We start from the raw sequence: 15,375 nt of genomic DNA on the forward strand, positions 1-15,375 counted from the left end.
AACTAAGTCCTGCTACCAGCTGTGATAGAGAAAGGCCTGCTGTGTTCTCCAGGAGGATTATTGGTATTACTGGTAACTGGAGAGATGCACATAAAATTGTGTGAATGAAGAGTAGGAAAGGTAAACTTCCAACACAGATAATCAAAAGAATAAAGAAATAGATTATTCTTTTGCAAAAAACAGTCTCTTCAAAATCTTATTGCAAATACTATCTTGCAAAATAATCTAGCAATATTGTATTTTATAATATGAGCTAATTAGTGATACATACAAGAAACAACAGGACCTTGAAAGAGTCAGCTTAGAAAGCCTTCACCAACTGTGTCATGGACTGTAGCTTAAATGCAAAACTGGTGAACATTCAGATGCATAGTAGCAATCAAGCAGCCACCAAGAGAATCTAGCAAGGAGCACAGAGACACATGAAGCTGCAGAGCAGAATACCTGTGTGACAGTAAACGTCAAGATGTGAACGGAGAAGCTGAATTCAATGTGTGGAAGGCCAGCAGGTCCTGTGGAGTAAAACTTGATTATGAAAAGCAGGGTCATAGACAGACTGGAAAGTACACAGTCATGTCAAAGCCTGCGGGGAGAACAGCTAAAGAAAAACCAGAGCACAATCAAGAAGCAGGCACTGATTTAGAGTTTGGATGTATAGGATACTAGGCTGTGCAAAGTGGCAAAAATGAATGGTTTGTAGGTGCCAGGCTGGCACCAGATGTAAGCAAGCAACTGAATGTCAGGTAGATAGATATATCCAGAACTATGGAGGTATCTTTGGGATTATTCAAGGGAAGAAAGCAAAGTTGTCATCCAGCAACAGTGAATGGCAGTTACATGATTTCTTAATCCCTTGGACTGTATGTTAGTACAAGCATGATAGAAAGCACTTGAGATCATGCTTCAGTAATATAGAAGACACAGAAGGCCCCATTGTCAGTGCAAACAGGTAAATAGATGATGCTTTGACAGCTGCTCTGCTGTCTGGGCTTGAACTCATCTCTCTGCAGAGTCAGCCAGGCTTAGCCCAGGGTGCCTGCAGTGGTCACTCCAGGCTGGGGTAGCTGCATCTCTGCAGACTGACTTTGCTGCAGTGTGCAGAGGGAGGATCATAGGAGCTAAGGAAAGGTTAGCATGTGTCTTACAAAAAGATGAAGCATTGGTCAGCTCCCAGAGCTCGGTATCATTGCTAGCAGTGGAATGAGTCCCGTGACTTGGAGTGCTGGCACCAGGGGCTACAGGCTTCAGAAGCAGGCAGGGCAGGTGAGGGGGAGGTGTGGCACTATAAGTAAGGGAGATGTTTGATTGCACAGCCCTTAGAGTTAGTGACAATGTGGTGAAGAGCTTCTGGGTGAAGATTAGAGGAAAGGAAAACAAAGCAGATATTGTAGAGGGTGTTTTACTACTGACTGCCCAGCTGGGATGTAAGCACCAGTGAATCATTCTATAAGCAATTAGGAGAACTCTCTGGATCAGTAGCCCTTGTCCTTATGGGAGACTTCAACTTCCCAGATGTCAACTGGAAATATCATACTTCTGTGAAAAGTCTTGGAAATTCTTGAGGTTTACAGGAAAAAACTGCTTGTCATTCATACGTAGTGAGCCAACTAGGAAAGATGCCCTCCTGGACTTGCTATTTGTGAATAGAGAAGGACTCATGAGGGATGTGACAGTAGGTGGCTGTCTTGGCTACAGCATTCATGAAATGGCTGAGTTTAAGATCTGCACTGTAAAGACAAAAAAGGATGGCAGAGTTGCTACCCTGGACTTCTGAGAGCAAACTTTATGCTGTTTGGGGAGTTATTTAGCAGAGTGCCCTGGGAATCTGCTTTTAAGGACTTCAGAGTCCACATGTGCTGGTCAGTCTTTAAGATTCACCTTTCAGAAGCACAGGAGCAGCCAACTTCACCCTGTTGTAAGTCAAGCAAGCAGAGCAGAAGACCAGCTTGGCTGAACAGGGAACTCCTTGTGTAGGTCGGGAGGAAACAGAAACTGTATGACCCCTGGAAGCCAGGTCAGGTTTCTCGGAAACCTGAGTACAGAGCTGTGGTTCATTTGCACGGGGAGAAGACATGAAAGACCAAAGCTCAGTTAGAGTTGAAACTGGGCAGTGCTGTTTCAAATAACAAAAAGGGCTTTTTTTCAGATGAGGTGTAAAGAAAATATTGGACTGACACTTGGTGAAGGTGGTCATCTGACTGTGTTTGGCTAGTTTGGAGAGAAGGAGGTTGAGGGGTTCCCTTACTGCTCTCCGCAGCTTCCTGAGGAGAGGAAGCAGAGAGGGAGGTGCAGAGCTCTTCTCACTGGTGTCCACTGAGAGGATGCATGGGAATGGTTCCAAGCTGCCCCACAGGACATTCAGACTGGACATTAGGAAGCATTTCTTTACTGAGAGGGTGGTCAAACTCTGGAACAGGGTTCTTAGAAAAGTGGTTGATGCCTGTCAGTGTTTAAGAGGCATTTGGACAATGCCCTTAATTGGTCAGCCTTGAAGTGGTCAGGCAGTTAGACTAGATACTTGTTGCAGGTCACTTCCAACATAAATATTCTATTCTACTGTATTCCATTCTGTCCTATCCTATCCTTTCCTGCTGTGATCTTCTCTGCCTTTATAGTTGCATCCTGAGGCTGTTCATTCAGGTCTGGTTTTTTCATGAGGTAAAATCAAAATTTTCTTTCCTAGCAAGGAAGGGTGGGGACTGATGCATTTTCTGTTTTCTTAGAGACAGCTTCTCTAGTCCAGAGCAGGCATACAGTGGTAGCACAACATGAAGAAGTTTGAACCGGTTGATTTCTCACTTACCTCTTGGATGAGGCAGCTGCCAGGTGTCTCAGCCCAACATCTTCTGCAATCCCTAACCCCATTAACCAGCTCAACACAACAAATGAGGGATCATTCTCCAGCTATCACTAAATTTTTTAGTGGGTTGGTGTGTTTTTCTGTAAGTTGATACTAGCTCACTGACGTGACAGGCAGTATTAATAAAGCCTTAGTCACAGAGCTGGAAAGAATGCTTTTTACACATAGGACCAAGAGCTGCCTGGATCCTTCTTTGTTTGAGCAAGCAGCCAGAAAGTTAGAGGAAATAATGAGAAAAAGGAGATGTACTTGTCAATACAACTTCATGATTGAGTGTAGATGTTGGTGAGAGATGAGACATCTTGCTGCTTTTTGCCAAAAGCTATGGAATCACAGTGCAGTGTCTCCATGTTTTGCTGCACGATTTCCTAATCATACTGTGTTCATACACAGTAAAGCAATATAGCTCAGCAATGCGCTGTCAAGACAGAACACTAGTAATTATGTGGCTTCTTTGGAATGAGGCAACCTTGAAATCCAGTAATTAAGTAGCAATGTGTGTCTTGGTTTAACTCCATGTCGTGGTTTAATTCAGTGTCATTTTTAAGTTCAAAAATTGTCCCTATGTTTGTGTTCCAAAAATCAGTATTTACTGTTTGTTAGATAGAATTTTGAAACAGGAAAGCTGTAGTGGAGGCCTGTGAACTGCTCAGAATCTTTGCTGTGTGTAACACACTCTGCCTGAACCTGCAATTTCTGCGTATTGGTTCCTACTTTGTGGAGCCATTCTGCATATGGACGTGCATACAGCATATGGTTAGACTTACTAAAGAAGCTTTTTGCTCAAGTAAGCCACTGCAAGTCCCATCAGCCCAGCTCTGCCCTGTCTGCAGTGAAGATCTGTTGCTACAGGCCTTGGCATTAGTTCAGGAGACACTTCTAGTCAGGATTCATTTTTGACATAGATGAATGAGGACTTTGGTGAAACAACTCAAAAAGAGATTGCCCTACATAAATTGGCTGAGCATTAGGCTTTGAGAAATGAATGATTACATTTAGAATTGCCTTTCACATTAATAGCTGGAGAAGACCTGTCCAGCTGTCTATATGAGAGTGGAGATTTATTTTCTGAGGTAAAAGTGGAGTGAACTACTTTCTCCATCCAGAGAAAGTTTTGGGTTGGGTAGTCACCTTTTTTTGAAGGAGAAGAATATTCCCGATGATAAAAAGAATATATAGAAATGAGACTGCATTTTGGAAATTGAATAGTATCTTCTCCTCCAGAGATCCACAGCCATTAACCAAAAGAGTACCAATTTAAAAACAAGTTTTTGAGGGAAAAAGGTTACTTTTATCAGAGAAGGTACTATTGCAGAGATGCACATGCTGAGCTGACTTTACAAAGCAGTTAAGTAGTTTTACATTGTAAAACTTTTAAGATCTCCATACAACATACAACTAAAATTTCTTTTGACAGGTACATGGAAATTCTGCTAATCCTTTGTGTCAGAAATGTATTTTTGGAATGTGTAAGGTTAGAATACGTTTTTTTTAATGCAGTATCATGAAGTTAGAAAATCTAGGAATTTATAAAACATGTGGTTTTTTCCTCTGTGCCTTCACCCCATAGAAATTTAGGAAATGAAGGGCTTCATCTTAAATCCTTGTGTGTTCTTCTTTGTGTATTTTCAGGATTCCTCTTTGATTGGAACAGCCACAGTGGCTGGTCCCAGGACAAGTGCAATAATTGGAGATCAGGGAACACCACCGAAGGTCCAGCTCCCCCTCAATATGTAAGCAGCTCCTCTCAGTCACTGTGTACTCTTTGTTTCCAATTGTGTGTGCGTGCGTGCGTGTGTGTACTTGAAACCTGAATGCCCAAATCTCAGCTCACGTGCATTCTGAGAAGAGAGAGACTGAAATTTCAAACATGAGGCAGCCCCTGCTGAAATTCAAAAATTAATAGAGGAGGGCAAGACTTCCCCCTTTCTGTGTGAGCCCTTTTAGACTTTATTTATTACAGCTGTATGGATCACTGTGAAGCGAACTGAATACCTCTGAGCTAGAGAAAATCTTCCTTCATTTAAAGCTCTTACAAAGGTGTAGTCCCACAGAATCAAACACCTGATATATTCATCATTAACCAGAAAAAATGACCCAGTTGCATTTTTGTGCCATCAACAACAAATGAACAAAGGCAATGAATGAACTTCACATCTTTGGCATATGGTCTTATTGAATAGTCCATAGAATAACAGAAGGTTTACAGAACAAAAAGAGTGGACTTCATTATAGCAAGCCTCTTCTAGCCTGGTTGGTTTATCTGATACTTGTCTAGTTAAACTACTGAACCCTTTCCTCTCAACACATAGACCTTTTAAAAGCAGGACAACTATACACACACACACATATGCACATCCATATTTTTGGGTTTTATGATGTGGCTAAAATAAGGTCTGAATTCACAAAATCCTAAAAATAATAGAGAAGTTCCTCTTTAAGAACAATACGGGTGTCGGAATAGAACCAAACAAATTTCTTTTTGGCTACTTATTTGAGATCTTTATACCTGAGGGATGCCACACATCCCTGAATGCCCCATGGAGAGGTCTCATCATTACCCTGTGGTCACCCTGTGCAGCCTGTGTGGCACATAGTGGGGCACATATTTATTTCAAGCTTTGCCCTGACTAGGAAGTAGTAACTGGAAATATTTGATGTACCTAGTTGTTGAATCAGGACATTTTCCAGCTCTCTGGCAATGTCCCTGACTCCATGCCTCAGCAAGCCTCCCCTTCTCTCTCCCGTGCTTGTCCTGTTATCTCCCTTGTGAAGCAGCCTTGTAATCTGGTCTGTCATTTTGCATTTGCGAGCCAAGTTCCAGTCAAAGAGGATGCATTATTTGAAAGCTGTAGCAGTAGTGGGGAGGTGTAACTCTAGACAGAGCCCTGGGGCTTCTATGTTAAGAGCAGAGTCACAGGCAGCTACCCAAGGCCAAGAACATAAGCCACCTCCACACTTAAGACTGTTTTTTAGGGAACTTCTAATAAACATTTTGGGTTCTTCTAGGTCCCACACCCTAACCCTTAGCCTCACTGTTTCACATAGCCCACATACTACGTTTTGCAAGATTTCAGATTGTTGTTTTAACACTTTCTTCTAGGCTGTACAGAGTTATCTGGTGAAGTTTCACACTTAAAATCTAGAGAACAGTGAAATGTGTCCAAATCCAAAGATTTTGGCTCAAGGCAAAATCATCCTCAGCAAATGGGACCACTAGACCTGACTTCCTGGCAGAGGAAAAACCCAGAAACAGTTTCTGGGGAGGGAAGCTGCCTGCAATCAAATTGTTTCCAGCCATGGATGAGAGAAGGCATCCCCCCAGCTCTCCCACAGCCCCCTCTCCGCCAGGAATGGAGCTTATGCCTGGCCACAGGGTGGGCCGCAGACCCAGGCTGAGCCTGTAGCTGGGTTTGGAGAACCCTGTGCCTCTGCAGCTAAAGAGGAGACCCCCAGGGATGGATATCCTCACTACCCCACACGGGTGGTGGGACCACCAGTCCACAAAGAAAGTGCTGATCACTTGTGTTGTCCCAGGGTCACCCCATATGGTTGTTGCACACAAGCTTTCATCACTTTAGCCATACAGAGATTGGTCTGTTTTGGTATGGTGTCCATGCTGGGCTGTTGTACACCTTCTTTTAGTCTCTGCAAGGATTTTGATACTCTATCTAGAGGATGTTTAGGCTCATTGGGATATTGGATATTCAGACTTAGAGGTGGCTGATGTGGGGGAATTTGCTGGGTGAAGCTAGTAGGAGAGAACAGAAAGAAACTAATAGGAGAGCTGGAGATAGCTGCAAGGCACAAGAGCCTGTGATCCACTTAGGGTAATTTTCCTTGCACCTTCTTCCAGCATCTCCACCTGTAAATTACATTATTACATGTAGCCCCTCGGAGGAAAAGCCTAAGTCTATCTAAAATGCTCTGTTCCTGATCCTCTGCTTTACCCATAGCTTCTGAATCTGAGCCCTGTGTAAGCAGCAATTTCAAAAGGGACAGTCAAAGCCACACTTTCTGCTCCCTCGAGTGAGTGCAGTCTGGCACTTTCTGTTACGTCCTTGCAGAGCACAGTGCTGAAGGATTAGCATTGAAGCATGCAACCTTATTTCTTGTCAGGGTGATGCATTTTAATGTTCTTCAGATCATATGTAGCCTCATGTTTTCCATCAGGTGAACAGCTACAGACCTGCTCAAGACTACCTGATTATATAGGCTAAAAAAAGGATGTGCAGGGTGGTTTCTCCCATCTGTTGACTAATGAAATACACTTTCTGATTAGGTCTTTGTACCCCATGCATATGGTAAATAGAGCCAGGCACATCAGCCTAAGATTCCCCAAGGAGCTGTTACCAAATATTTCATATTCTGCTCATTACTGCTGTTTATTTACTACCTTCAGAACAAAAATTAGGAAATCTACGGTGCAATAACGCAGCTGAATCAAGAAAAATAACAGGATTTATTCCTCAATTATATTTCCTGGAGAGCAGAAGTAAAAAGTCATGTATCATTTTTATTGGCTAAAAATATACAATCAGAGCTGTTATAGTTTTCATTTTTTCCTCTGGTTCATTGCTATAAGGTGGGCAGCAAGCCTCCTCTCACCCACCCCTAAGCCTAAGAGCATTCTGCTGCACTTTGTAGTGTAAATGCACTTTCTCTGTTTTCCCATTTCTCTTAATCTATCTTCACTGCCTGTAAATCACAAATAAATAAAAACTCAAGGCACAACCTTGATCAAAAATTACCAGAAATCCCTTTTTGCATCTGTAGAAAAGTGACAGTACCAAAAAAATCTGGTATTTTACAAAGAAAGTGTCGTTCTGTGTGTGCATTCTTGCTATTCTATCCTGACTTTCCATTATTTCCCAAAGTGCAAGCAATCATTCTTAATTTTCAACAAGAATCTCTCTAAACAGAGAGAGTATCTGTAGGGATTTTAAGCTGTAGTCATTTCACAACACTAGACACATCCCTGAAATAGTAACAGAAGAACAAAAGAGAGATAAATAGATTCTAAACAAAGGGAATAAATAAAAGCTGTAATTAAATAAATAAAAAGTTCTACATATTGGACCCTATATTAAAGATTTATTACTATACTTGAATGCAAAACATCCAAAACCAAATTCTACCACTTGACTTACTTAAGTAAAAAACCCCTTGCAGAATGTGGCCCTTTCTCACTTTTGTTTTACCAATATAGTGTAAGAATTACTGTACCAGATCAAAATAGTTTGTTGTGTGTTGTGTGTTGTTTCTAAACTTGGCCAGCATAAATAGCATTGAGAAAGCTGCAAGAAAAGCAGCCTACCTGTAAGAAAAATTTCCCCTTAAACTCCACAACAGAGGTGGATCCCACCCTGAAGTATATGAATATATACTTCTTCCAGATGTCAGGATTTGCAAAGTCCTCTTACTCGAGCCCTTGTTACTCTGGCTGTCTCTGTAATTGTCATGTTTTTCTGAAACTGTTGCTAAGTCCTTAACTTTGGTGTTGCTTTGTGGCACTGTTTGGCTTTGGTTGTGCCCTGAGTGAGAAGTATGTCTCATCAACTTCTAAATTACCTTTTACTCTGATTAGTTATCTTTATTGTCTTAGAATTCAGTCTCTGCCCTTCCTTGTTTGTGAAGCAGCCTATAATGATGTCCCTTTTTAACTACGACTTCTGAACAGTGCTTCTGCTCACTTTCTGCTCTGTGGGGCTGTAGCTGGAGCAGGACAGGTGGTGGTTGATACCATCTCTGTGCTTTTTCCCTGTGTGACCTCTCCCCACAGCTACCTAGCCCTGTATGCCTACAAGCCTCAGAAGAACGACGAGCTGGAGCTCCGCAAAGGGGAGATGTACCGGGTCATTGAGAAGTGCCAGGACGGCTGGTTCAAGGGCACGTCTCTGAGGAGTGGCATGTCTGGTGTCTTCCCAGGCAACTACGTGACACCTGTTTCAAGGTGAGGACCACCAGCCTGTACTGGGGCTGAGAGGGATTCTGGATGATGCTGAAAGCAATGCAGCTCTGCTATCACATTCCCCTTCCAGAAATTCTCTGGTGGCACTGCAGACTTCAGTAATGAGACTTGCAGGTTGTAGCATTGGAGTTATCCATGTCCTCAGGAGATTGCACTAGCTGTATTAGATGATGGCATTTATAACCTCTGATAGGCCCAGGTTTTACTATTGTAAAGAATCTGTTTGCTAATGATTTTGTTGTTATAAAACCACTGGACGTGTAACAAAATAAGGAATGCTTGTGTCTTGCTTTTCAGTAGCTCCTCATGTTGATTTTGTTCTTCTTAAAGCAAAGATCTGGAATGGTTTGGTTCTGGACTAATGGTTGAACAGTTAAAATTCCAACGTGGTAGGAGAGTTAAGTAAATTGTCTGATTTTACCTACCCCTGCCTCGGTTGCAGAAGATGAGAAAAGGAAAGAATGGCATTTTTGGGGGAGGAATGCCATTTGTCAGAGTTCAGTATTGGACAACACCAAATCAAAGCTGAGAAGCTGAGAAGAAAGTCCATTTCTGTGTCACAGACTGTTTGCCCCACATGTTCCTTGCAGGTGAATGCTGGGATTTGTATGCCCCTATCTCCTTTAGAGCAATTGTGGATTTGCAAACTGAACTCATTCCTTCTCCTGTGCTCTCAGTCTCTCCTCCCACATGAACACTGTCTCCACCATCTTTGACTCCTCTACAGAGAAGAGCACCTCACAGCTCAGACACTGTTGATCTTGAAAAATTGATCCAGCTTTGTTGCATCTACAGTTTATGTCAAGTGTGTAGCATGTGTTCTGAGTAACACCAAAAGTTAAGAACAGATCAGAAGGCAGTAACTAAGACTGCTGAAAGTCCTAATATTGCATTTCAGTAAGAAAACCCCAAACATTAATTCACTGGTTCTTAACTGTTCATCAACCTAAATGTATTTACCTTATTTTATAGAGCCCCTTGGCTGCCTTCACTCCTTGCCTCTTCAGCTCTTAATTAGTAAGGAAGTTTGTGCTGAAGGGTTGGTTATCTGAATCAGCAAGACTTTATTAAATGCAGCATGTCACAGCTAGAACAAGACAGAGAAGTGCTAAAGGGCAAAAGTGCTTTCCACAAAACCTGAAAGCAGCTTTATGATTATATTTATGATCCTGTGGGCTAATTAAGTTTCTGTATAAATCACCCTCAGTGAGAACAGCAAGAAAAATCTGATAGCAACAAAATCTCCTATTTGCACTACTTTCAACATACTTTGTTCCCCTTTGACAGCAAAGCAGAGGATTGGATTCATACATGTTTTTCTGCCACTCCCTACAAAACCCAAGGAAAAGAAGTTGTGAATTTAGTAACACTGAACTAGATTTATAAGCTGCCAAAACATGTGTGTGAGTGGAGTATTACGGAAAAAGAACAGAACAGAACTCTTTAGATGGACAGACAGACACAGGACAGCAGAGAAAATTTCCCACATCCAACATCTATCTACCTCTGTTGGAGTCACAGATAGTTTCTGTACATGTTGGTGTGCATGTTTGTCTGAACACAGCTCTCAGTGAACCATTAGATGTGCTTTTCTGGCAAACTCAATCTAGTGCAGATGGCCAAGCCAGCTCCAGCTGAACCTTCCTGCCACCCTGCCAGCTCTTCACAGCAGATGACAGACAGTCAAGATTTCCATCTGGTGGGATTCCCAGCTTTTTCCAACCTGGAGGCTTATCAAAAAAAAAAATAGAAGAAAAAATCAGATTTATTTAGCAAAATGTAATCCAGGCAAACCTTCCACCATGAGATAAGTGAATGACACCACAGTGTTGTCTTTCCTCCTGTGACTTCAGCAAGGAGTGGATTGGGCAGAAGGGATAGCTATCTTTTGCACTTCTGGACCATATCCTCCAGCCTGTGCTTTGGTCTTTTTCCATCCGAATTTCACTCTTTTGGTTTTTCACTCTTTTCTTAGGGTTATTTCTTCTGTCACCCATGTCCTCTGAATCAGACCAGATTGTTCAACATGCTCCTTTCTGCTCTTCTCCTCTCTGTGTTCCTACACAATCTTGGGGACCCAGAGGTTCTCCCAGTTCCATACCCCATAGTTGACTCTTACACTTTTTGTGTTATTCTCTCCTCTCTTTCTAAACCCTTGCACTGTCTCATTTCAATTTCCTTCACCTTACTTTGTTCTGCCTCCTATTCCCTGTGCTGTCCTTTCCCTGGAAGAGGACCTTGGCCCCAGAAGCAGCCCAGGAGAAGAGAACAGCACAAAATGATCCATCTGTTTCATGGCATCTACAGCTGGGGAAGGAAATTATTCAGGAACTTGAGTAAGAAACTCAGAGAAAGAGCTGCTGAGCAGCAGCAGAGTTTGTGCATTGATGTCCTTCTGTCCTCCTCAGTGTCCTTTTGTCCTGGTCAGAGTTTTTAGCTCAGTGGTAAGAGGATCAAGACATGCTGTAGTCTGAACTCAATTCATAGGAGAAGAAGCCTTGTCCGTTCCCTCTGAGGTCTACTTGGCCACTCAGGTGAAATACAAATTATGCAGGCAGTTGAAGTGAGAAGTGGGAGAGGCGTCAATGACTGTTTGGATTTCCTTTGCATTCGGGTCAGCTGCATTCCTGTCCCTGTTGCATTCCCTTAGCAAATCTAAGCTAGGGCTGGTTACATGAACAGGGTGAATGTTCAGCCAAGCCAAGCCCAGTCAAGTCTGCTGCTTCCCCGTCCCCTTCAACAGCCACACACAGATTTGGTGTTACTCATCTTTGTTTCTCCCTGTTGGGCTGTATGCAAGTTTGGTCCAAAGAAAAGATCTCTGAGTCTCTTTTAATTATCACCCCATGTGAAATAGCCTTTGGCACACAAAATGACATTTGGGACATACTCATTTCCTCTGAATTAAGATTTGTGATTTTACTAGAAACTATTCAGACAGAAATGTAGCATAATACAAGACATGATGAGAAAAGTTATCTTTTCTGTTTTTACTCTGCACTTCTTCCTGTAGGATAAAGAGGTGAAAATATCCCCCAGCATGCTTATAAATGGATCCTATAAAGATAAATCTCTATCAATACTTCAGTTTACTTTAACAGCTGATAGGGTATCATGTTAAACCCCCTTGGTAACTGGGGGTACTTATCAGCACGGTGGTTGGGTATTGGGGTCTCTGCAGCATGCTTACACTGTGCACTTGTCTCCATGCAGGGTGCCAGTGGGAGCTGGGCAGCCCAGGAACAGTGGAGCTGGAGGAGCTCCAACAACAAAAGTAGCCCCAGGAGCCATCCACCCCATTGTGGCTGGTCACAGCAATGCCACCACGGCTGTCAGACCAGTTGTTCCCATCACTGCTCCCCAGACGCATCCGCAGCTGCAGGCGGCCTCTCCGCAGCTGAACAACTGCCTGAGGTACTCGGCTCAGCAGCCAGCCAGCCAGCCCCGCAGCGCCATGCAGATGGGTAAGTGCTCACCCCGTGCCTCCTGCCCTGCACTGGCAGGATTGATGTGGCATCCTCTACAATGTGCTTGTCCCCACAGCTTTGACTCGCTTTAGTCACAGCCCAGTCAATGTGGAGTTTGTCCACTGCTGATAGAGTGTGTTTTCTTTGCTTGTAATATTTATGGGTTTCTATTGATCTCTGGGAACCACGTTGTGTTTATCAGATCGTTCTGTTGCTACAGCTGAAATAGATTGTAGTGTTTACAAATATTTATACAATTTATCTGAGTGAAAGCAAGCACTCTGTATACTGAGGAGATGAACAGTTCTGAGTCCGGTTGGCTTGCTGATAAAAAAATACTGCCCTTATTGCAGAGCAAGTAATACATGCCTTGAAATTAAGAAGCATTTCATTGGGCTACAGGGATGAAAGGTATTTATAAGGCAGAACGGGACCCCGTGTTAGTGATAAAGCAAAAGATCTGAAAAATGCTGCCACCTTTTTGAAGTGAGAATAAGAGCTTCTTGCACCAGGGGGCCTCTGTTCTTTCTAGGTTCCCTTTCTGATGTACCGCACAATTTTCTAGAGTACAATTTATTCCCCTTTCCCTGATGTTAAACAGCTTCTGATGTTGCATAAAGTAGAAGTAAATCCTGTGGTGGAACTTTATAGCAAAATTTAAAACATTTTGTTTCTGATATTTTATAGGGATGTGAGCCATTGTATTTACAAAGGCAGATCAGTAAGAACTGTGACTGCTGAAAACTGTGGTCTTAGATACAAAACAGAGCAAACACAAATGAGAAATACCCTGCAGAGTAAGTCATGAATTCATACCTTTTGAAGCCAGAAGGCTCCATTATGACCATCTAATCTCACCTCCTACACAGTGCAGACCAGAGGGAAGAAAACATAATCACATACCTGTGAATCTCAGTGTCAAACAGTGGTGACTCCTCTGCTCAACAAACAGTGCAGGGCTTTACATGTCATACTGGGGAATAATCGATTTATCCTCTTTTTGTCTGCTTCAGAAAGTGCTGCTTTACCCTCAAGTCACACCCTTCCAAAAGGTCACCTGCTCCCACAGTGCAAAGGCAAAAATGGCCCCTTTTGGGTGAAGTGCTCAGGAAGTGTTCAGGGGCTCCTGGTGCCTCCTGTGCCCATGTCAACAGGCAGGTGACTCCCGTGAAACCAAGGTGACAGATTGCTTTGCCCCACAGGCCTGGCATGCCCCATGCCTTCTTTCCACAGCGCTACTGTGCTACACCTCCAGCAGCTTCCCTGATTTAAGATTGCTCCTCTAGGTCACTCTGACATCTCTAAAGTGCCAAAGTGTTGGCAGGCAGAGTGATCCAGGGACCACAGAGCTGTTCCAAAGCCTCCTAAGCAGAGAGTTTTCCAACCTTTCCAGAAGATCAATGAGATTGTTGTTTTAATTAAATAAACCTTTGCCAGGATAAATAAAGGAAGTTTTCATGATTATCAGTAATTGTCTCCGTAATGGCTGTCCTCACCAGTGTCCTGTGGACCAGAGCCCCTGCAGGACAGGTCAATGCACTGACTTTTGGAAAAGCTTTCCAAGAGAGGCAAGCTGGCACAGTATTCAAATCACATTTCTGTTGGCTTGCAATATACATGAGTAACAAATCAATTTTCTACAAGGCCACTAATGTAGGAATACATCCAAAATGAAATATGAGTGGTGTAGAACAAAAATAGCCTTCAGTGAGCATTGCTAATTAATAGCATGTTTGATGCAGCACAGTCCAGATCCAGCGATCCCAGAGCAAAGGCATACATTGTAACAGCAAGCAGATGAAACTACAGAACAGAATGTGAGAGCTCCACTCAGAGCGGATTTTTCTCAGGCCATTTCTTTTACTGTTTCTCATGTTCCCTTGTGTATGGAAACACCAAGTCCTACAAGAAAGAGTTGATGTACCTAATATGATTATCAAACCAGGGTTCTGCATCCAGGTACATGCAGTGCAATTCTATTAGTATGCTTTTCCTCTAAATTTAGGAAAGCCATTGCTCCCTACAAACAGTAGTTCAAAACCTAGATCCTGCAAGCTTAACCGTCCCAAAAAAATTAGATTTCTGATAGCAACAGTTGCTCATCACTCAGGTTCCAAATGGGAAAATGAGGAGGGAATCACTTCAAGATAACCAGTGGTACCCTGCCTGGCTTTCTGGAAATGAACTGCACTTTCACTGCATGTTTTCGGTAGTCCTAGGAGGGGAAGATGATAACTAATAGTAAAAATAGTCTTGAAGGTGTCAGTAATAATAACTTTTAGGGCCTTCCTCATACAACATCGTTAAGTTGTATCAAGTTACAGACTGGCTAAGGATAGTTTAGCTAATTTGCTATATACAAGCAAGTAAAAAAAGATGTTCTAGAGTCAAGGAGCTACTGTGAGGGAGAATCATATCAACTTTGGAGATGCTAATCTGATGATGACTGGCCCATCACGTTCAGTATCATGTCAGATCATAGGGCATAAGACTGGAAGATTAAATTCCCTCCTGGCATGAGTGCTCAGGTGGTGTCGTGAGTATGATTAATGGCACTTTATCAATCTAATCCCGCTTAATGGCTGCCACTGATAACCATAGGAATAAAAACTAGTGCTTTAAGTTGTTCTAGAACTTTTGTGTAGTTATAGATTGAGTGAACTCCAGCTACATAAAAGTTTGTCCTTCAGACAAATTTGTAAGAAAATCACAGATCAAAGTGGATCAGAAATTTTCCAGTAAAATGCATCTTGGTCAAAGAAAAGCTGATTTGCTGGATTCAAATTTTTTGTCAGGAATGGATATAGTTCAACCAGACCAACCATGAAGCTGTACTGGCTCAGGGAATTGATGGCTTTCCAGAGCTGTTCTTCGCATAAGAGAACAGTGCAATGATCACATTCTATGTTTTCACATCCCGGATGAGTAACCTGACCAAAATAGAGGCTATTGTGGGGTGAGTGAGCATGATGTGCTCAGAAAAATGTTCAGAGGTTCAAATTTTGCACTGAGACAGAACTAAACAAGATTATGAAACCTTGAAATCATTTATGAAATGGGCACTTTCCAGCCAGTTC

General features: G+C 42.6%; 1 protein-coding gene across 1 annotated transcript in view; it reads left to right on the forward strand.

Moving 5' to 3' along the window:
• The window catches only part of LOC121673280 (E3 ubiquitin-protein ligase SH3RF3-like), a 91,711-nt gene that overhangs the window by 38,740 nt on the left and 37,596 nt on the right, over window positions 1-15,375 (forward strand). Inside the window, exons 4-6 of the mRNA XM_042046467.1 lie at window positions 4,493-4,593; window positions 8,643-8,813; window positions 12,045-12,295. Of these exons, the coding sequence (XP_041902401.1) occupies window positions 4,493-4,593; window positions 8,643-8,813; window positions 12,045-12,295 (523 nt within the window). The remainder of the gene's footprint in view (window positions 1-4,492; window positions 4,594-8,642; window positions 8,814-12,044; window positions 12,296-15,375) is intronic.

This window comes from Corvus kubaryi, unplaced genomic scaffold, assembly GCF_017639235.1.
Source record: "Corvus kubaryi isolate FWS band 111438036 unplaced genomic scaffold, C.kubaryi_AGA036_p1.0 65310, whole genome shotgun sequence".
Classification (NCBI taxonomy): domain Eukaryota; kingdom Metazoa; phylum Chordata; class Aves; order Passeriformes; family Corvidae; genus Corvus; species Corvus kubaryi.